The 22,128-nt window shown below is 44.2% G+C and overlaps 3 protein-coding genes across 3 annotated transcripts; 1 reads left to right on the top strand and 2 right to left on the bottom strand.

The window, feature by feature from the left end:
• Nucleotides 1-1,385: 1,385 nt before the first annotated feature.
• LOC144076342 (transcription factor HES-5-like) lies at nt 1,386-2,737 on the bottom strand. The gene is made up of 2 exons (XM_077604095.1): nt 2,684-2,737; nt 1,386-2,590 (listed from the first exon to the last, which is right to left on the bottom strand). Exons 1-2 carry the CDS (start codon nt 2,735-2,737, stop codon nt 2,309-2,311), a joined length of 336 nt encoding a protein of 111 aa, XP_077460221.1. The 3' UTR covers nt 1,386-2,308.
• A 2,908-nt stretch (nt 2,738-5,645) lies between these two features.
• Nucleotides 5,646-7,054, top strand: LOC144075949 (transcription factor HES-5-like). Its single transcript, XM_077603416.1, has 2 exons — nt 5,646-5,751; nt 5,845-7,054. Exons 1-2 carry the CDS (start codon nt 5,656-5,658, stop codon nt 6,124-6,126), a joined length of 378 nt encoding a protein of 125 aa, XP_077459542.1. The 5' UTR covers nt 5,646-5,655; the 3' UTR covers nt 6,127-7,054.
• A 6,760-nt stretch (nt 7,055-13,814) lies between these two features.
• On the bottom strand, nt 13,815-22,084 carry LOC144075968 (uncharacterized). Its single transcript, XM_077603445.1, has 7 exons — nt 21,818-22,084; nt 17,986-18,185; nt 17,677-17,779; nt 17,517-17,612; nt 16,347-16,861; nt 15,621-16,051; nt 13,815-14,996 (listed from the first exon to the last, which is right to left on the bottom strand). Exons 1-7 carry the CDS (start codon nt 21,857-21,859, stop codon nt 14,143-14,145), a joined length of 2,241 nt encoding a protein of 746 aa, XP_077459571.1. The 5' UTR covers nt 21,860-22,084; the 3' UTR covers nt 13,815-14,142.
• Between the last annotated feature and the right edge of the window lie 44 nt (nt 22,085-22,128).

The following is a 22,128-nucleotide window of genomic DNA, read 5'->3' as shown; positions in this document are numbered from 1 at the left end:
ATAAGTGGCCCATTTTGTTTTGGAAAGTTTGTGTTTTTCCCCTTATCCAACTGCTAGCTTTCCCTTTTTCACCTAGGAAATGGGCACATGGGTTATTGGATGGGCAGGTTGCACTTTTAATAATTGTAATCAATAGAGTGGCAAGGTAGCTTAGTGTGGGATTTCTTTGTCCGTTATCCGCCCTCATGTTTTCCCTTTTCCACCTAAAAAATTCATTGGGGCATCTATTTATGGGCGGTCAGGTTACACTTTTAATCATCATAATCAACACAGTGGCAAAGTAGTTTAGTGTGGGATTTGTATTTGTTTTTTTGGTCATCTGCCCTCTTGTTTTCCCTTTTCCACCCCAAAAATAATTAGGGCATCTATTTACGGACGGTCAAGCTGCACTTTTAATAATCATTATCAACACAGTGGAAAAGTAGCTTAGTGTGGGATTTTTATTTTTATTTTTTTGGTCATCTGCCCTCTTGTTTTCCCTTTTCCACCTAAAAAAAATAATTAGGGGATCTATTTATGGAGAGTCAAGTTGCACTTTTAATAATCCTAATCAATACAGTGGCAAAGTAGCTTAGTGTGGGATTTTTTTCAATTTTTTTGGGTCATCTGCCCTCTTGTTTTCCCTTTTCCACCCAAAAAATTAATTAGGGCATCTATTTATGGACGGTCAAGTTGCACTTTTAATAATCATTATCAACACAGTGGAAAAGTACCTTAGTGTGGGATTTGTTTTTTAATTTTTGTCTCCTGTTTTCCCTTTTCCACCTAAAAAAATAGGGCATCTATTCTTGGATGGTCATATTGCATTTGTGTTGCACATATGATATCGTATTATTAGAATCATAAGCAATATAGTGACAGAGGACATCAAAACATCACAATCATTACTTTTTATGACACTTACTGTAGATTACGCACAATTTACGACATCTTGTACATGGCAGGCTAAGAGTGAATGAATAGGAATAGCTTTTGTTTCATTGACATGCGTTCTATTGGTGACATGTTCCAATTTCTGGGAGAGCAACCCAACAATAGAAGTTAATTAAGGGGTTATTGTCTCCCTTTAGGGACCCGCCATTAAAGCCTTTTTTCGGGGGAGTTGGTCAAAAATGCTTAAAACGCATGTAGAAAATGAGATCATTCCTCCACGCTCCGCCTAATTTAAACAAGTTACAGTGCCCTACGTCTGCCTCTAGGGGTCAAAGGTGAACTTCCCTCTGAGAGTGGCCTCTCCTCCGTTTTCCCACCCTCGCAAACAATACGTAAAAGTGTGTCGGGCCGTTTAATAGCGGGTTGCCTTTAAAGGCTTCCCGCGGTTGGCTCCAATTGTTTTTTACGACGGCGTAGCGTCCACCGTTTCCGAGAGACTAGACGAGACAAAGTTAGGGTCCAGCGTTTATTGACACGGACGTGACGAAACGTCACAACAACAACTTGTAGACGTCTACAAGACGGGAGGATCAGGTTACAAACACGTAGAAAACACATGTTTTAAAATCACATGGCTGCTAAAAATGCAGGAAATGAAATCATGCACCTGAAAGCAGGTGAAGCACGCATTTGTCGTCCAATCAAGTGGAAGATAACAATACGACTTGAAAATAATACAAGTTATTCACAGGAATGCAAAAATATTCCAAGCATTTCACTTCATTTACATTTGCAAAAAGGTCCGAAAGGGACGAACAACATTAAAATCATCAAAAATGATCTTTTACATTTCCAAAGAATTGAAAAATCATGGCTGTCATTTTCTTGTGAAAATATGCCATTAAAAAAAATCATGAATAAAATTCCTGACTTTTGAGGAACATTTGGATCAACGTGATCCAGGAAGTGACATTACCATGTAAATATATGATAATAATCATACAAATCTGCGTATCACGTAGTGATAATATTTCTGCTGTTTGCACAGCGAGTTCCCCACAAAAAAGACCAATATGATCCATAACACCCCAAATAAACACACCATATCAAAACATATGAAAACACTTTCCATAAAATACGAGCACAGATTTCCAAAGCAATCCGTCTGCTCTCCAAGATTAATAAATGACAAAAATATGGCTGTTGTTTCCACAGGAAGTCCACCAGCAAAAACTAAAAAGTGACCAATATGAACGATAACATGACAAAGTAACATAACTCGTCATCATTTCCATCCAGAAATAATGAAAAATAGCCAATCGCTAACGCAATGAGATGAGGGCCGTGCGTTACGCACCATAAATCCGAAAATATTTCCATAAATCTGAAAATATTTCCCACAGAAAGTTTGTGGCATGAAAAAAAGAGTCAGTTTCTACCAAGGCCTCCAGGGGGAGCTCTGGGCCGAGCTCTCCTTGCCCACGCCGCGCCGAGGAGTCGTCTTCTCCTCGTGGGAGGCTCCAAAGACCTCCAAGGCCTCCGTGCGGTGGGCCCGAAGTCTCCTGAGGACGCAGACGGTCATCTCCAGGACGTCGGCCTTCTCCATCTTGGAGTCCGGTTGCCTTTGGAGGAACTCGGGAGCCAATAGCGACTTGAGCTGCTCGATGCAGCCGTTGATGCGCTCGCGACGGAGCTTCTCCACCAGAGGTTTGCGAATCTGTCAAGAGTGACGAAGTGGAGGTGAGCACCCAAGACGCCGCCATCAACGTGACCGTGATGATGAAGAGGACCGTGATGAAGCTCAACGTACCTTGTGAGTGACAGTCACGAGAGGAGAGTCTTGCAGAGAGATGCTGGGCGCCATGGCGGTTGGAGATGTGAGCTCTCCTGGCTGAACGCCTCCCATTTATAGGGCCACCGGGTCCCGGCGACTTTCTCACACTGGCGTCCAATCAGGGAGCAGTCGGGAGGGGGACTATTGTTCCGTCCCTTGGGAGCAGCTGGACCAATGCGAGCGTTTGTGAAGGTTGGCTGTTGATCTGGTGGGAAAGTGGTGACCCTTTCCAACACGCATCTGCTGCTGCCTTCAATCAATTTGACCTGGCACACGCCATGAGGACAATGAGGGGCGGGGCTTATCCGCCAATGACATCAAACGGTGAGTACACATTCCTGTATCTTCCCACATATCTCAATTCTGCATAAATGTTGTACTTTTTTATATCATTAGGATTGTAAGGTTTTACAAAAGCCAATTTTGAGCATAAATGTTGAGGATCAGCATTTCTAGTTGCGTCATATTAGGAGATGTTTACATGGCAACGATTTTCAACAAATACGCAAAAGTGGTCTATTTGAACTTTGCATGCTTACAGAAAGGCAAAAAAAGCATCAAACCACCAATAGGGCGCATCTTTTTTCTGGTGCACCAAAAATTTCACCAAAATTGACCAAAATTAGGCCATCATACAAAAAAATGACATCATTGATAGTGTTCTCTGAATAAGTTTTTACATTTTCACAGGCCCTTAATGTCATTTTTTTTTTACTGTTGCCCACGTCGGTGGGACGGAGGTCAAAGTTGAGCCCCGCGCGGCTAACGCTCAAGGCTAGCCGGCAGCGCGAACGGGGGTACGAACGCGCCGCATAATGAGACACACTTGTATTGTTGCGGTGTGGGAACGCGGGTTGGAGGCTCTCTCAGGGCGGCTGAGGGATCATTAATTGAAGATGACCTTTGACCTAAGGTCAATGTGTCATTCGGGATCCGACAGAGACAGACATTTTTACATTGGGGTGCCGTGTAAAGATTTTTAGCATAGCAATGATGTTCAAGTTTTTTCAGATTGTCGTTATCATTGATAAATCCAACTGGCTCCTAAATGTTGACGATCAAGGAGAGCGCCACCTGGAGGCGACTCTTTTTACCAACTTAGATTCGGCACACTTCGGGGAAACAGCTGCACACGTCAGCCAATGGCGCGCTTTCCCTCCAGATGGCCGCCCAAGCTAGTGCGGGCGTGTCACCAAATGCTAATCGCGCGTGGGAAAGCGCTGACCCTCGGGAAGCCAGCGCGTGCGTCAATGGCTTTGGCACGGCACACGCCATTACGGCTCTTGGCGCGGGGAGGGATCGGAATGCGGACGCAACAAAAAAAAAAACTCAAAAGAAATTCCTTAATCCAGATTGTAAAATACAACATAAAAAATATAAGTACAAGTTGCAGATCCAGTCAAACTAAAAATAGGATTTTTAGTCAGTACTTTTGAACAGAATTAATTTGAAGACTGACACACGCACTGTGACGCTAATAGACGTATATAGACAAAATGGACGTCATTGTGTGCGTTAAACTGCGTCTCAAGGGACGCATGTATAAAACGTTTGTCCCTCGGGGGTTCCTCAGAGGTAGCCCCCCTTTTTTTGATTCCCACACTTCCCATAATGCAAGTGTCTTTTATTCGGTGGACACCAATATAAACGCAAAAAGTGTGGAGGTTGAGCTTCCAAAATTGGGATTAAAATCAGGGTTATGGTTTCAAACTTGGGTTATAGGGTTACAAAATGGGGTTTGTAACGAGGGTTAAGGTTTCAAAGTCATGTTTGGGGTTCAGAAATAGGGTTTAAAACTGTGAAAATGGTTTTTCTGAAGTGTCTTGTTCTGGACACTTTGTGGCAAGAAGTTGGGTGGCACTTTCCCACACACTTCCCTCCAAGACGCCGACCCTCCGCCACAAAGACATGAATGGGGCTGATTGTGCGAGACGCACCCCCACCCCGCGGAGGGTGACATCTGGAGGGAAAGCGCGCCATTGGCCGGCCACGACAGCTGTTTCCTGAAGTGTGCCAAATCCCTTTGCGCTCTCCGTCATCTTCAACGTCAATATTCCAATTTGATGGAGTTTTTTCATTTGCGTCGGAGTAGAAAAATGGCATAATGTCATTTTTAGCGCCGTTGGATGGGTCGGCGAGTTTGTGGATGAAACGTTGGGGGCATTTTTGCATTAAAAAGTGTTTGAGTTTGACCCGGATGGTACGATCACGTGACCTCGGGTCAAAGGTCACGTCGAGGAGCCGCTCTGAGAGAAGCTTCGTTCTGCTTTCCCACAGCGCGACAATACAAGTGTGGCTCATTATACAACCCGCATTCACGCTTGCATTTGACTGCGCGGCCGCCATCTCTGACCTGCGGGCGCCACGGGCAACAAGTGAAGATGTTAAAGCAATAGTTGGCGCCATCTTTCCTTCCATACAGGACCGGCAACAAAACTGACTTTAATGTAACACCTGACATAAGAAATACTTGCTAGGAATTTGGACTTGATGTCATCAAAAACCGGAAAATAGACAATTTTTGCGTATTTGTTGAAAATCGTTGCCATGTAAACATCTAATATGACGCAACTAGAATTGCTGATCCTCAACATTTATGCTCAAAATTGGCTTTTGTTAAACCGCTCAAGCCTAATGATATTAAAAAGTACAACATTTATGTAGGCTTGAGATATGTGGGAAGATACAGGAATGTGTACTCACCGTTTGATGTCATTGGCGGATAAGCCCCGCCCCTCATTGTCCTGATGGCGTGTGCCAGGTCAAATTGATTGAAGGCAGCAGCAGATGCGTGTTGGAAAGGGTCACCACTTTCCCACCAGATCAACAGCCAACCTTCACAAACGCTCGCATTGGTCCAGCTGCTCCCAAGGGACGGAACAATAGTCCCCCTCCCGACTGCTCCCTGATTGGACGCCAGTGTGAGAAAGTCCTCTAAGGCCCTATAAATGGGAGGCGCCCAGCCAGGAGAGCTCACATCTCCAACCGCCATGGCGCCCAGCATCTCTTTGCAAGACTCTCCTCTCGTGACTGTCACTCACAAGGTAAGTTGAGCTTCATCACGGTCCTCTTCATCATCACGGTCACGTTGATGGCGGCGTCTTGGGTGCTCACCTCCACTTTGTCACTCTTGTCAGATTCGCAAACCTCTGGTGGAGAAGCTCCGTCGCGAGCGCATCAACGGCTGCATCGAGCAGCTCAAGTCGCTATTGGCTCCCGAGTTCCTCCAACGACAACCGGATTCCAAGATGGAGAAGGCCGACGTCCTGGAGATGACCGTTTGCGTCCTCAGGAGACTCCGGGCCCACCGCACGGAGGCCTTGGAGGACTTTGGAGGTTCCCGCGAGGAGAAGACGACTCCTCGGCGTGGCGTCGGCAAGGAGAGCTCGGCCGAGAGCTCCCCCTGGAGGCCCTGGTAGAAACTGACTTTTTTCATGCCACAAAATCAAGTTCCTGTGGGAAATATTTTCAGATTTATGGAAATATTTTCACATTTATGGTGCGTAACGCACGGTCGTCATCTCATTGCGTTAGCGATTGGCTATTTTTATTATTTCTGGATGGAAATGATGGCAAGTTATGTTACTTTGTCATGTTATCGATCATATTGGTCACTTTTTAGTTTTTGCTGGTGGACTTCCTGTGGAAACAACAGCATTTTTTTTGTCATTTATTAATCTTGGAGAGCAGACGGATTGCTTTGGAAATCTGTGCTCGTATTTTATGGAAAGTGTTTTCATATGTTTTGATATGGTGTGTTTATTTGGGGTGTTATGGATCATATTGGTCTTTGTTTTTGTGGGTAACTCGCTGTGCAAACAGCAGAAATATTATTGCTATGTGATAAATGGATTTGTATTATTATTATCATCATATATTTTACGTGGTAACGTCACTTCCTGGATCACATTGATCCAAATGTTCCTCAAAAGTCAGGAATTCCTATTCATGATTTTTAATGGCATATTTTCACTAGAAAATGGCAGCCATGATTTTTCAATTCTTTGGAAATGTAAAAGATCATTTTTGATGATTCAATGTTGTTCGTCCCTTTCGGACCTTTTTGCAAATGTAAATGACGTGAAATGCTTGGAATATTTTTGCATTCCTGTGAATAACTTGTATTATTTTCAAGTCGTATTGTTATCTTCCACTTGATTGGACGACAAATGTGTGCTTCACCTGCTTTCAGGTGCATGATTTCATTTCCTGCATTTTTAGCAGCCATGTCGTTTTAAAACATGTGTTTTCTACGTGTTTGTAACCTGATCCTCCCGTCTTGTAGACGTCTACAAGTTGTTGTTGTGACGTTTCGTCACGTCCGTGTCAATAAACGCTGGACCCTAACTTTGTCTCATCTAGTCTCTCGGAAACGGTGGACGCTACGTCGTCGTAAAGACCAATTGGAGCCAACCGCAGGAAGCCTTTAAAGGCAGCCCGCTATTAAATGGCCCGACACACTTTTACGTATTGTTTGCGAGGGTGGGAAAACGGAGGAGAGACCACTCTCAGAGGGATGTTCACATTTGACCCCCCGAGGCAGACGTAACTCAGCACTACTTGTTTAAAATGGCTGGAGCGTGGAGGAATGATCTCATTCTCATTAAATATAGTCGAGTTATTATTAACTCTGTCATTGACGGCGATAGATGTCCAATCGGCAACCGATCGCCGTCCGTGCCAGTGAAATGAATTTGCCGTCTATCAAATAAAATGGCAGTGAATGAAGCAACAGTAAATAGACATGCATGTACATCTATGTGTATGTATGTATATATATATATATATATATATATATATATATATATATATATATATATATATATATATATATATATATATATATATATATGCACACATACACATATGTGTACATACACACACACATATATATATATATATATACACACATACACATACGTGTACATACACACACACATATATATACACATATATACACACATATATACACCTGTATATACACACACATATACACATATATATATACATATATATATACATATATACATATATATATACATACATATACATACATACATACATACATATATATATATATATACACACATACACATATGTGTACATATATATATATATACATATATGTGTGTGTATGTACGCGTATGTGTATATGTATATATATACATACATACACATACGTGTACATATATATATATATATACACGTGTACATATATATGTGTGTGTGTATGTACGTGTATGTGTATATATATATTTTTTTCAGCAATACGCTTATTTATTTATATATTTATTCATGTATTTATTTATTAACTTACTTATTACCTATCTATTTATGTCTAAAATGTCTTTTGCTGTGTCTGTATTCTCACCCTCTTGCTACAGTGACAACGACATTTCCCGAATACGAGATGAATAAAGTTATCCAATCCAATCCAATGGACGATAAAAACAATGAAAACAAATTCTGTTTAAACTATTACATTCATTAGATAACACGCTTAATGCCAGATGAAAAAAATATAATGAATATGAATGTAGCTGGCCAAGCATGCATCAAGAAGTCCAATCCTTTTGTCTATAAATCGAAATATATAGTCTATCTGGCGCCACCATGTGGTCACTTTGGATTCTTGGATAGAAGCGTGGGAACTGGGGGGAAGGGGCTCTCCCCGAGGAAGCCCCCTGGGACCAGCGTCCCTAAAGACACACGCCCGTCTCCATTTTTTTATTTACACGGACCTCTATAAATATAGCGAGTATAAATTGCTCATTTTCCGATCTTCCGACGTCGATTCTAGGCATTTTAACAAGTCCAAATGTTGAATTCCCATTTGTTAATGCCAAGTGCTGTTGGAATGTCACAATTGTAGTGTCTTATAACAACAGTGTGACTTTCAATGACTCCGTGTGGGAAAGCGGAGTTGATAAGAGGGGGGTTCCGCTCATCGTAATGAGCCCCCCGCCACCCGCCATCGTCAAATGGAGCCCCCAGTTGCCCCCCACCAGCTGCCTTTGGGATTCAGCACACTTCTTTTCAAGGACCTTCCTGCCATTTTCTGACACTACAAGCAGCAAAAGTGACCACTTTGAGGCTCTTTTTTGGGGGAGTGTTTTCACTGCGCCCTTTCCCACTAGAAAATTCCGTTTCCATAGCAACCGGAGTCCAAGAACTCGGTCAAACTATTCCAAATTTAACCTTAGCTGATTGTAACAACACCGAACACCTCCATTTTGGAGCGCCATGGTGACGTAGATGGTCAACTTGACTCATTTTTATTTTTAAAAAATCTCTCCTTTCTCGTCCTGCGTGTGGCAGATGTGGCACACTCGGAGAGGGTCATCGCTTTCCCACCAGAACGCCGCTCCACCCACGTCAACCTTCGCCAAGGTCCAGCTGCTCGCCTGAGACGGAGCTATTGTCCTCCCGGTCGCTCTCCGATTGACCGCAAGTGTGGGAAAGCGACAAAGCCGCATTGATATGGAGATTCAGCGCTATAAAAGGGAGACGTAAAGCCAGGAGAGACCACATTCCACGCCGCTTTTGACCCTCACAATCTTTCTGCAGGACTCTCCTGCCATGATTCTCACTCAAAAGGTACGTTGAGCTTCATCATCATCATCTTCAAAATGTAGATCCCAATTTCTTTTTTTGGTATAGCGTTATTGCCACGTTATAATTGGATTTTTTAAAAAAATCAAAAATCCCTTTTGCAACCCCAAAATAAAACGGATGACATTTAGACAATGTATTTTTTCAGTTTAAGTTGGTACCCAATATGATGGAACTAGTTTTTTTACTGCAAGGTTTGTTTCAATATAAAAAATGAGAAAAAACACTGTATATACATCATTTGCATTTTAGTTATGGATCATTTTCATACTGAATATTCATTCACTGCCATAGAAAGTGACAATATTTCACTCCCATTGATGAGTTAAGACTTAAAAATCAAAAGGAAATTTTCACAACCTGATATTTTTGTACCCGATTTCCAATAGTTTCCAATACGGAATAATTCCTCATCGTAATCATCGTTTACTCACCGCTCAGCAAGTGTACTCACCGTAGTTTATCGTCTTTGCAGATCCTCCTCAAATTCTCCAAAGTTCCTCCACCAGGGGGCGTACTCCAAGATGGAGAAGGCCGAGGTCTTGGAGATGAGCGTTGGCGTTCTCAGGAGCCTCCAAGGCAACCATGGATGCTCTTTTAGAGGATTCTTCTCTTTCATGATGACTTTCCTCAGCAACATCAGGAAGGCCAACAGCGCCCTCTGGCGGCCCTGCAAGACGCAAACTGTCAAGCATGACCTGTTTTCATGGCGTAAAATCGATTTAAAGGGCTTTTTCAACTACCAATTGCTCCATAATTGGAAATCATCAAACATTATGCCAATTACTGAAGTTATTCATCAAATTGGTGGCTTTTTACAGGCATGATATTGCATGATGTATGAGCAGTCTGATTGCAATGGCAAGCATTATGATTATTTTTCTAATCCTTTTCATATGATGTTTTTTGTAGATCATGTTGATCTCAACTTTTTAATTATTTTTCCTATTGGTGAAAAATACAATGTCATGCATTTTACATGATTCTTAAATGTTGCATTTACAAATACTTGTATATTTTTTCTTGGCCAATTTTATTCTTTAAATCTTATGTTATTGATATATTATTCTTTTTTTGCTATTTGACTTCCTATGGAATCGACAGCAACAGTTTATTATTAAATATCATGATTTTAACATCTAAGGATGTTTATATGCTTTTTGTCATGATGACAAGACGATAAAGAATTACTGGTTCATGATCTGTTTTAGGGTCACATGATCTTTTCATTTTTCTATTCTGAGTTGGTAAACAGTGTCTGTAGGCTTCTTTACAATTGTGTGCATTGTAATCATTGTTAATACATATTTGGTCTTTGTTTTGAAAGACCAGCTTTTCTTTCACTCAATTTGAGTGCAACGATTCCTGTGGAAATCAACATGTTATTGTTGTGATGCATCATTACTTACCGTAGCTAATTGAGTAAATAAAAAATGGATAACAAGGAAGTGTCTTTGTCATTTTCACAAAGCAAACTAATATATATTTTTAATTAATTTGCCCCGCTTATATGTTAATTACAGCTCCCCAGTTTTTTTTGTTTAAACAGCATTCAAAATGAAAGATGCTAGCTAGGCAATGCTAGCAGACAGCTTTTATCGCATTCCGTAACTTTCATTTATGGTCCACTTTTGTTCTTAATGTCATTATTATCGAGATTAGACTCTTAGGGAAAATGTCTGTAGCGTATTCAAACCTTTTTTGACGAATTTCTCCTCTGTCCGTAAAGTTATTTACATACTACTATTACACCTACTTCAAATACTTTTTTTCCTCCACGCTGCTTCCGCCTTTTACAATGTGCTTGCGTCTCATTGGCTGTCGTATTTAACTTCCGTCGTTTAGTTTATGACGTCATCGTAATTATTGAAACGAATTTAAAATGTTCGATAAATCGATAACGTCGTCTAGACTAACTTTAAATTAGTTTTGATATTTCCAAGACTGACATTAGGAAGCATTGTTGAAGCAATTAATATTTTTTTGGGAAAGCCAGTTTTACAGGATAAAAAATGTGTCACAATTATTTGTAGTAAACGGCTTTCAACTTTTTTTCTTTATGAATTAATATTTTTTTTCATGTTGGCGGCTCCATATAATTGGTTACTTGAAAAACATTTGATTAAAAAGAAAAAGAACAACATATTTAAAACAACATGAAATAGTAATACAAGATATTTAAAACAATTGAATCCAACATAAAACATAAAAAATATACCAAAAAATCATTAATATTAATATTTATTTAATTGTTTTTTAATTGTTTTTAGTAGTTTTGCACTACTTTTAATTTCTTTTCATGAATAATATAGTGGGGAATTAATCTACCTAAATTAAAAAATATATCATGGCTCTTACTGACCATAAAATGTGAAATATTGATCTTTTTTTTCTTTAAAAACAAAATAAAAAGTAATTTCTCATCATACTTGGCACAAATCCCCCTTACAAATCCGCCCGCAGCGCTAATGCGACTCCAGCCATGTGTTGTAGCGAGCGCATGGCTGAACACGGGAAACAACCGGGGGGTCGCCGCTCATTAAAATCTCTCTTTATTCTCATTACAGCACACACGTACATGGTATTCCAAAAGGTTTCGCCGTACAGATGCCGCAGGCCCGAATGGATGGGAGAGATGGCGTGAGCTGATGGACAGATGGACGGAAGAGCTTGGAACTAACTAGCGTGCCGTTGCCCGTTAGCGACTCTCTCCGCTTCAGTGTGCTTGAAATTTCACATCACGTGAGAACACCAGTGCTATTCTCAGATATTGTGTGACTTGTGAGAGAGCGACGGCGGAAAAAAACAAGAAAAAATGACATCTATTATTCAGAGACAAGAAAGAAGCTTCTTTTTTGTCACGACACCTTGAAAAGTATGAAAAATGAAAGCTCAAAGTGGGATTAACGGGGGTTCGAACTGGCAGTGAACGGTTGTTTGGGCAGCAACGAAGGCGATAGACGAGCCGTTCATTTTGACCGGGATCGCTGCCGGATTTCCCAGTCAAAATTGATGATACGAGGGGCGTGAAACGAAATATTTTGGCCCAAATTGGTTATAAACAACAATTAATTTTCCCTATCTGTGTTACAAATCAATTTCATACACAAAACAAGTACGATATTCATATAAATCAATATTCACGTTGCAATTTTAACAATACTAGAAAAGGGTCGCGTGGATTAAAATCACAAAACAACCCTTAAATGAACAACTATTTGCACAAACTCTCACTTAAGTGACTACAACCTTTCAAAATTAAATGGGAACTTTCCAAAATAACAAAGGACCCAGATTGGACCTTTCAGCGGACCGCTTCCGGCCCGCCGCAGGTATGTTGGACACCCCCGGATTAGCCGTCTATCGCCACCAACAATTGCATAATTTCGAGCAGCAAAAAAGAAAAAATGTTTGAAAAATCTACTCTTAAACAGCCAATGAGTTACCGGCGCGGAATGATGACATCATCGCTCGGCCATTTTGCCGAAAAGAACGAAACGGGTAGTAGTAGTCGTGCGAGAACTAATACACCGACGCTATGTACAGCCTCCAAAACAACAACTATCATAAAACATGGCAGCTTCCAGACAAAAAAATAATAATATTTTCATAATTATGCACATTCCGGTGACACAAAACAACAGTCAGTTGAATTCATCGACAAAAATATTGTGTTTACCTTCCAAAAGAACCAAAACATTTTCTCTTTACCGTGCAATGTGCAATAAAAACCCCTAAAATATTCCCCCCCAAAAGAAACTTAAAAATATTCAAACACGTCAATTTTTTTTAAAGATAATTCATAACTAAAAGATGGTGTTCTATCATCTACAGTCGTCCACTGGCCTTTGTATCAAAAGAACGACAAATGTGCAAAAAATGTTTGCCATTTTAGGTCCCTCTGGTGGGTTTACGGTAAAGATATGTTAATATTTACAAGAATATCTGCGCACCTTTTTTGTTTCGTCCGCCTAAAAAAACTGCAGCACTGAGACTGAGGTATTATTGCGCTTCATTCCGCGCCCAGGAACGACAATTTGGACGTTTTTCCACTTACAGAGGGGGCGGGGTGGACACGCCCCCTTCTGGTCAAGTGTATGATTGGTCGTAAACACGTCGGAGGGGGAAATGTGTAAACAACCGGCCGCGGGGAGCCGGAAATGGAACATAAATATAAGTAGAATGGTCATTTTTTACGACAAATTTCAACCAAAATTGCCCTAAACCTTGACGTGGAAAAATTATTTAGTGGAAAGATCATGAAAAATTGATTTCCTAGGGCAGGGGTGTCAAAAATTTGATCCTAAAACAGAAAGTCGGCACTCATGATTTACTTTCCCGGGCCACACAAAATGATGCGGCGGGCCAGATTTGGCCCCCGGGCCGCCACTTTGACACCTGTGCCCTAAACCTTGTGGTCGAAAAATTATTCAGTGGAAAGATCACGAAAAATTCGAATGTCGGCCGAAATCCAGCCAGAAATGGTTCTCGCAATCAGTAACTGGCGGTAAAATCTACCATGACGTGAGTGTAGTAAATCCCAAATGTCACCAGGGGGCGTTAACAAAGGCTTTGGTTTTAAATTTAGGAGGCAGATAAAACGTTTGTGGCGCATGCATCGGTGATTTTGCTCGACAAGTTTTTGACTCCGCCTTAAGTGACGTCATCGGTTTCATCTATGCAGTGGCAAACCGTCGGCAAAATGAATCTTGCCGAATCATTCCAATAGCAGATGATTTGGATTTTTGGAATAGGCTTTCTTTTGGTGATGGTGGGACTTCAAATCTGGCGTGCTCGTACGGAAAAGTTTGAGGACCCGCGCTTTAGACGGTGGTGACGGTGAGCAGGGGGCTGGGACGCAACATGGGGTGCTCGAGCCGGGTCCCGTGAGTCAGCAGCTCCTCCACCGTGGTCCAGTCGTCCAACATCTTGCGGTTCCTCAGCCGACTCAGCTTCCGCTGACTCATCTCCAGCAGCGTGTTGCAGCGAGCGTCCGTAGCGGCGGCGGCGCCCGACCGCATCTCCGGCGCGGGCGAGCGCGGCGGGCCGGACCCGGACCCGGCCCTGGCCTGCTGTTGCTTCTGTTCTCGGGCCAACAGGAAGTGTTCCCTCCTCTCCGTCCGGCTCCAGTAGCGACCCATGAGCATGTCGGCGCTGGTTTCCTCGTCCGTGCTCATCCCGCTGCGCTCGTCGGCCAATCGGGACGCCCGGTCCCTCAGGAGCTGGTTCCGGGAGACCCGGGTGGCCGTGCCGGGTTTGGGGCAGGGACTGGTTTTGGGTTGCGGCGGCGGCAGCGGCGGGTCCGCTTGCTCTTTCCTGCCGGCCCCCGCGTGGCCCTCCAAGGTACTGTACGGGCCTCGGGTTGCGGCTCCGCCTCCCAAGTGTCCGCCCTGAGACTGGCGGCTGGCCGGCTTGGGCCAGGTGTCGTTGACGTCCCCCGGCTGGCCGAAGTGGGCGGGCCCCTGAAGCGGTTGCTCCCGCCCCCCTCGGCTCCTCTGCATCTCTCGCTCGGCCTCCTCCTGAATCCGGACCTCCCTCTCCAGACTTTTGTCCATCGGCTCGCTCCGCTCGGGTTCCAGGGGGTCGGGCATCATGCTCATTGGCGGCCACCAGTCGTGGTGCGCGTTGGGGTTGTTGCCGTAGTGCAGCTCGTGAGCACTGGGCACCCGGATGTGGACTGGAGAAAAAGATCACCCCTATTAGTATACACATTTTTATGAACTTTAAAAAATAAAATACTTTTTTTAATGAACTTTAAAAAATAAAATATTTTTTAATTAACTTTAAAAAACAATAAAAAAAAGTATGAACTTTAAAAAATGAAATATTTTTAATGAACTTTAAAAATAAAATGAAAAAAAATTATGAACTTTAAAAAATAAAATGATTTTTTTTATTAACTTTAAAAAATAAAATATTTTTTTATGAACTTTAAAAAATAAAATACATTTTTTATGAATTTTAAAAAATAAAATATTTTTTTAATGAACTTTAAAAGATAAAATATTTTTTATGAACTTTAAAAAATAAAAACAACATTTTAATGAACTTTAAAAAATAAAATATTTTTTATGAACTTAAAAAAATAAAATATTTTTTAATTAACTTTAAAAAATAAAATACATTTTTATGAACTTTTATGAAGGAAAGCGTATTTGCGTCTATTGTCGGACGGAAAGTAAAACATACTATCCGGCGGGCCTTGGGTATCGGAAAGGGCGGAGCTAGGGGAGGGGGCGGAGTCACAGTACAAGGGATTAAGGGGCGAGAGGAAGCAAAACGGGTTGCCGCCGACAATTACCTGGGTGTTGTTGTGCCGGGGGCGGGGAGGGCATGGCGTCCGCCGCCATCTCGCTCTCTTCCGCCAGCCCCGGCGGGAGGACGGCGTGAGGCGGGATCCCCCCGCAGTGATGCAGGGTGGCGGCGCAGTAGGAGGGCGAGGCCGGGTGGCTGGCCCTCCGACGGTACTCTTGCTGCGGGGGCCGGTGGTGCAAGGTTCGGCTTCTCCTCAGCATTCCCACGGAGCCCGAATCCTGATGGTGCAGCTGTTGCTGCTGCATGGGAGCCGGCGCCCTCCGGTGGCTGGAGGGCGTGCTGCAGGTGGAGAGGACCGGGCCGCTCATGCGGGGCGGGGCCACGAGGCCGTGGGAGGGGTTGAAAAGGGCGCCGCTGCTGGAGCTGTGGCGGTTCAGACAGGGCCGGTCGGCTTTGTGGAATTGGACCGACGACACTCTGGAAAGAAAGTTGGAAATATTTGAAATATTTTATTGCCATCTTGAGTGACAAAAACGGCACAAAAATGTCCTTATTTTCTTAGCCATTGGAGAGGACATTTTTCTCAATTTTCACCTTCGCGCAAGACTTCCGTGGCTGTTTCCATGGCGACGAGCTCAATTCTACGGTTGGAACAAATCTAGTTTCGCGCGCTAATGCTATCCGCTACGTCGGCGTACGTGCGAATTTGAGCGTGTTGATGTTCTCCGCTCGGCTTTGGAATGTTCCCCGCCGTTTTTTTCGAAGAACGTACCTGAAAAGTCCACGGTTGGGCACGTCCAAGACGGCGCCGGCGGGCTCCTCGGCGGCCATCTGCGCGTGCTGGCACGGCGGCTGGACCGTCAGCGTCTCGGGGATGGCCTCCAGGAGCTCGCGGTGGCTCATGGGGCAGCTGTCGCGGCGCTCCCGCCTCTCGCAGGGCTCCCCCTGGTGCTGGAGGCGGGCGTTGTACAGCCGCATGCGCTTCTCCAGCATCCTCTGGAAGTGGCGGAAGTCGCCCGTGCTGACGCTGTAGAAGCCCGAGTCGCTGAGCTCCGACGAGATGAAGGACTCGGAGGAGGGCGAGCCGCCGCCCGTCCCGAAGGCCCCGCCGCGCCCGCCGGGGCCCGGGTGGGAGTGGCGTTCGTCCAGGCCGGCCTCCTCCGTCTCGAAGCCCGAGAGGTCCCCCTGGTGGAGGGAGCCGTCGGTCCAGCCCAGGCCGCTGTCCAGCTCGTGGTGGAGGGGCATGTAGCCCAGGGGTTTCTCCAGCATGAAATCGTCGTCGTCCGTCTGCCGAGAAAACGGTTAGCGTCGGCGTTAGCGTCGGTGTTAGCGTTGGTGTTAGCGTTGGTGTTAGCGTTGGTGTTAGCGTCGGTGTTCGCGTCGGTGTTCGCGTCGGTGTTCGCGTCGGTGTTCGCGTCGGTGTTAGCGTTGCTGGTGTTAGCGTTGGTGGTGTTAGCGTTGGTGGTGTTAGCGTTGGCGGTGTTAGCGTTGGCGGTGTTAGCGTTGGCGGTGTTAGCGTTGGCGGTGTTAGCGTTGGCGGTGTTAGCGTTGGCGGTGTTAGCGTTGGCGGTGTTAGCGTTGGCGGTGTTAGCGTTGGCGGTGTTAGCGTTGGTGGTGTTAGCGTTGGTGGTGTTAGCGTTGGTGGTGTTAGCGTTGGTGGTGTTAGCGTTGGTGTTAGCGTTGGTGGTGTTAGCGTTGGTGTTAGCGTTGGTGTTAGCGTTGGTGTTAGCGTTGGTGTTAGCGTTGGTGTTAGCGTTGGTGTTAGCGTTGGTGTTAGCGTTGGTGTTAGCGTTGGTGTTAGCATTGGTGTTAGCGTTTGTGTTAGCGTTTGTGTTAGCATTGACGTTAGCGCTGCTTCTCTTGCGTGCTGCAACATTTGCTCTCGGCGACCCTAGTGTGGATAAGCGGTTCAGAAAATGAACGAGTGAATGATTGGAGTCACCTGGCCGTGAAAGCCTTTGGGCTCATCCAGGTTGACGTTGCAGCATCCCATCAGGCAGTTCTGCTCCTTGGCTCGCCGCCCGCCCATTTCCGGATCCTGATTGCGGGGAAAGCGGACGTGAGAAACAGTACAGGAGAAGGGAAAGGTCGACCGGCTCCACCTGGTGGCTTATGTCCACGGTGTCCCTGGGGGAGTTGGACAGGTAGCCGTAGTGTCCTCCGTCGCAGTGATCTTGCGGCAAGGGCAGGTGACCGAAATAATGTCTGCCGGCGAGAAGAAGGTCACTGAAATCTTTCGCGACCTTTATCTTATGTTATTTACCCTTTGCTGTTGCAGGAATTGTGCACGCAATTTCTTGTAAGAAATTAAAAAGCAATGCGTATTTTGCACTCGGACTTTTTAGGGTTTGTCATATCATTGTCTTTTGACCTCACATCGCTTAACTCGTTGACTGCCAAATAAGAATCACCTGTCCTGGTAGGAGGGGCTTGGTACAGGCATCCTGGCCAGGGGAAGGTTGAGGTGCTGCAGGTTGAGGGGGAGGGGCTCCCAGCCGCCCCGTCGCTCCCTCTGAGTCTTCACCTGCATGGTGACGGGCAGTTGGCTGGCCGCCAGGATGCGCAGCGCGTCCCGTTGACTCAGGTGCGCCAGGCTCCGCCCACCGCCCACCTGGACGCCGGCAATGATAAAACAACGAGGTCGTTCAGTGGGTCACGTTTCGTTTGTCTCGGGTTCAGGAGGTACCCGGCTGCCGCTTTTGGAGTGCCGAGGCTTGTAGAGTGAGGGGGTGCAAACTTTTGTCTCTGAGAGGAGCTTTTCGTGAAAAACAATCACTCACCGAATGGGTTAAGGGCGTAAGCAACGAAATTATCCAAAGGTATAGAAATATTCAGAAAGATATGTAGTACTTAGCTATGAGCTCCAACTAGGGTGAAAGTTTATTAGTAGTAGCAGTAGCAGTAGTGTAGTGGTAGTAATAGTAGTAGAAGTAGTAGTGGTAGTACTAGTAGTAGTAGTGATAGTAGTACTAGTGGTAGTAGTAGTAGCAGTAACAGTAGTGTAGTGGTGGTAATAGTAGTAGAAGTAGTAGAAGTAGTAGTAGTGGTAGTACTAGTAGTAGTGATAGTAGTAGCAGTAACAGTAGTGTAGTGGTGGTAATAGTAGTAGAAGTAGTAGTAGTGGTAGTACTAGTAGTAGTGATAGTAGTAGCAGTAGTGTAGTGGTAGTAATAGTAGTAGAAGTAGTAGTGGTAGTACTAGTCGTAGTAGTAGTCGTAGTAGTGTTGGTGGTAGTAGTGATGGTCGTAGTAGTAGTAGTAGTCGTAGTAGTAGTCGTAGTAGTAGTCGTAGTAGTAGTTGTAGTCGTAGTAGTAGTTGTAGTAGTAGTAGTCGTAGTAGTCGTAGTAGTAGTCATAGTAGTAGTAGTAGTCGTCGTAGTAGTAGTAGTGGTAGTAGTAGTAATGGTGGTAGTAGTAGTAGTGGTAGTAGTAGCAGTGGTTGTAGTGGTAGTAGTACTAGTCATAGTAGTAGTAGTAGTAGTATGTAGGTTGAATTTAAGATTCTTGTGCTGGCCATAATGCATGATATTTGGATCAAACAAAATCACAAACACGCTAATTGATCCCATTGTATATTTTCCATACAAGTTTATCGCAATAGATTCGATGTCTATAGCCGTCAACGGCAGCCAATCAAAACGGTGCAGCAGTTTGGACACCCACCCCCGTTTGATTGGAATGGAGCGATCACAGGCACATTTATTTTAGGAAAGGATTCTTTCTATTTGTGTCACGGGATGACGCATGACAGTCTATTAACAGACAACTTGGGTAAAAGTAGACTTTTTTTCGTACTGCTCTGACACGTGTTTTTTTACTGTCATGTGTTTCATATTTCGATCAATGCAAGTTGATTCCTTTTTTTTAACCACATTCAACCTTTAACATTTGCTTTTCCCTTCCTTTTTCCCAAGTACTTTACTTTTACTTCGGAAAAGCTCCTTTCTTGACCTTTCACCCTTTAACTTTCCCTTTAACCTCTCTCACCCTTTTACGTACATTGGCCTTTTCCCCCTTTTTACCACTTCCACCCCTTTTCCCTCTTTACCTTTCTACCTCTTTTCCCATTCACTTCCTCTTTTTATTTACGTACATTTGTCTTCCTCACCCCTTTGACCTCATTCCGCCTTTTCCTTTCCCATTTCTCTCCCTTTTTCCCTCTTTCACCCTCCTCGTTTCCCATTTCTCTTCATTTTTTTTGTTCCTGGGCCGGTCAAAACTGGAAAAAAAAGACGTCCTGGCGTCAGCCCGCAACACATTCCAACATTTCACCAAATTTTTTCACACGCGTGGTCCAATTCCACCTAATGTGTTTATTTTTTCCCATTTTTAGCGCATCTCGTTACTTTCACACCGGCAAATCACCTCGCTCGTTGTCGAGCCGGCTGTAAAAAGAACCCCGCCGACATCGGCGTGGAAATTGGCCCGCCGACGTGCGACTATCACCTATTCGCCGGCGCCGTAGCGTTCCCGTTTTTACCGCTCCTTTCGCCGCCCTCGCCGTCCACATTATGCAACTGGGTCAGAACGCGGCGTTCCGCCCGCGGACGCGCGCGCGGCCATCTTTCCCAGTCTGCCGCGAGACGGACGTTTTTCCACGCGCACGTGCACGCGGCTCGGCATCCGTGAGTCACATCCAGCGCGCTACGGACGGATGCGCTAACGAGGTCAACGCGTTTTGGCGGCGTGTTTCCGCGTGGGCTCGACATCGACGTGCTCGAAACACGCGGCAACGGAAAGATCAATATCGGCCAACTCTGCGTTGTCCATTTAAACCGCGGGCGTCCAAAATCGTGGGCCAAGTCGCAGGAAGGTTTTCATTGGCCAACGAGGCCGCTACAATCGTCGACCAATCGATCAACAGCTTTTCCGACAGGCAAAAAATCATTTACGGGCAGTAAACTGTGTCCAAATCCTCCTTTTTAGTCTTTAATAGCAAATATTCCCTTTTCAATCATTCTTATTCCAGTTCGTTTATCCTCACCAGGGTCGCGAGGGTGCTGGAGCCTATCCCATCTAACTTTGGGCCCTGAATGGGTTGTCAGACAATCGAGACAAACGAGGATTCACACATTTAGAGTGTTGAACCAGCTAGCCTAGCATGCATGTTTTGGGGATGTGGGAGGAAAGTGGAATACCCAGAGAAAACCCACGTAAGGCCAGGGAGAGCATGCAAATCCACCTGGAGTCGAACCCTTGATCTCAAAACTGTGAGCCTAACCACTTGTTGTTTTCCACATCATTTTGTGTAATGATGCTAAAATTCAAATGATTATAAATACATTTTATATATATATAGCGAGAGAGAGAGAGAATATTTAATCATCATTTTTTTATACAAAAGGTATAAAATGACTTTTTATAATCAATTAACAAATTAAAAAATTGCGTATTTGTATAAAATGTTTTTATAATCAATTAACAAATTGAAAAATTGCCTTTTTGCTGTTTTCCCATTTTATTTTTTAATGTAAATAAAAAATAAAATATATTAGTTTAAATGCGTTTATAATGTCTTTCCTTTAAAAAAAAAATCATTTGTTTATTGAAAAACAAATGATCAAAAAATATTTGAGGTATTCCTACTTGCAAAATATATATAATACAATATAAATATAATACTATTTATATATTTAATAAAAAAAAATCACTTGCTTATTTCCCATTTTCTATGTAAATAAATGGAGAAAAAAAACATAGAACACTAATTGTTTTTGCTTTTTAAGTAAACATAAAATACTAAATCCTTTTAATGAAGAAAAAAATGTAAATACATACAAAAACTGAAAAGAAATTGAGAATATTTCATTTTTGCAAAATACCATTTGGACCCATTTTAAAGTCTCCAAACCAACAATCAACCACGAGAAAACCCAAGTTTTTACCACTCCAAGCAAGTTAACCGAGTAACCACGGCGCTAAACGTCGCCTCCTTTTGCCCGCGAGCGCCATTAGCGCTCGCTGATTGGACGTCTCCCGCCGTCAACACACACACACACACACACACACACACACATACACACACACTCACACACACACACATACACACACACTCACACACACCAAAATCGCTGGGAACCACAAAATGGCTGACGGAGCGCCCGCAAAAGGAACGCTGTCACCATGAAATATCTCAAGAAGCATAGAGCCATTTCCTTGACAAAATCCATCATTTTTTCAGCAAAAAAAATAAAAAATAAAGCATATTCATCCATATTTTGAATCCAGGGGACGCCGCACTCACCGCGGGGTCTCCCATCCACGGTCCCGAGAGCCAACAACCCATGTTTGGAAGATCTTGTGGTGTCCGCTGCCGTTTCTCCAGCTCCGTCACCCGCTCTATTTCCTCAGCATCGCCGCATCACGGGCGTCGGCGCCCCTCCCCCTCCTCCATCGCCGTGGCTACCGAAAAAACCCGCCGTCCGTGCGTGCGTGCGTCCGTCTGGGTACGTCCGGGGTACGTCCACGCGCCACCGCGAAAGCGGGAGAGTGATGCGCCACGCAGGGAGGAGAACGGGCGTCGAGCGGGGGGGGGGGGGGGGGGGGGGGGAACCC

Source organism: Stigmatopora argus, chromosome 6, assembly GCF_051989625.1.
Source record: "Stigmatopora argus isolate UIUO_Sarg chromosome 6, RoL_Sarg_1.0, whole genome shotgun sequence".
In the NCBI taxonomy this organism is placed as follows: Eukaryota; Metazoa; Chordata; class Actinopteri; order Syngnathiformes; family Syngnathidae; genus Stigmatopora; species Stigmatopora argus.
This window is presented reverse-complemented; position numbering and strand designations above follow the sequence as displayed.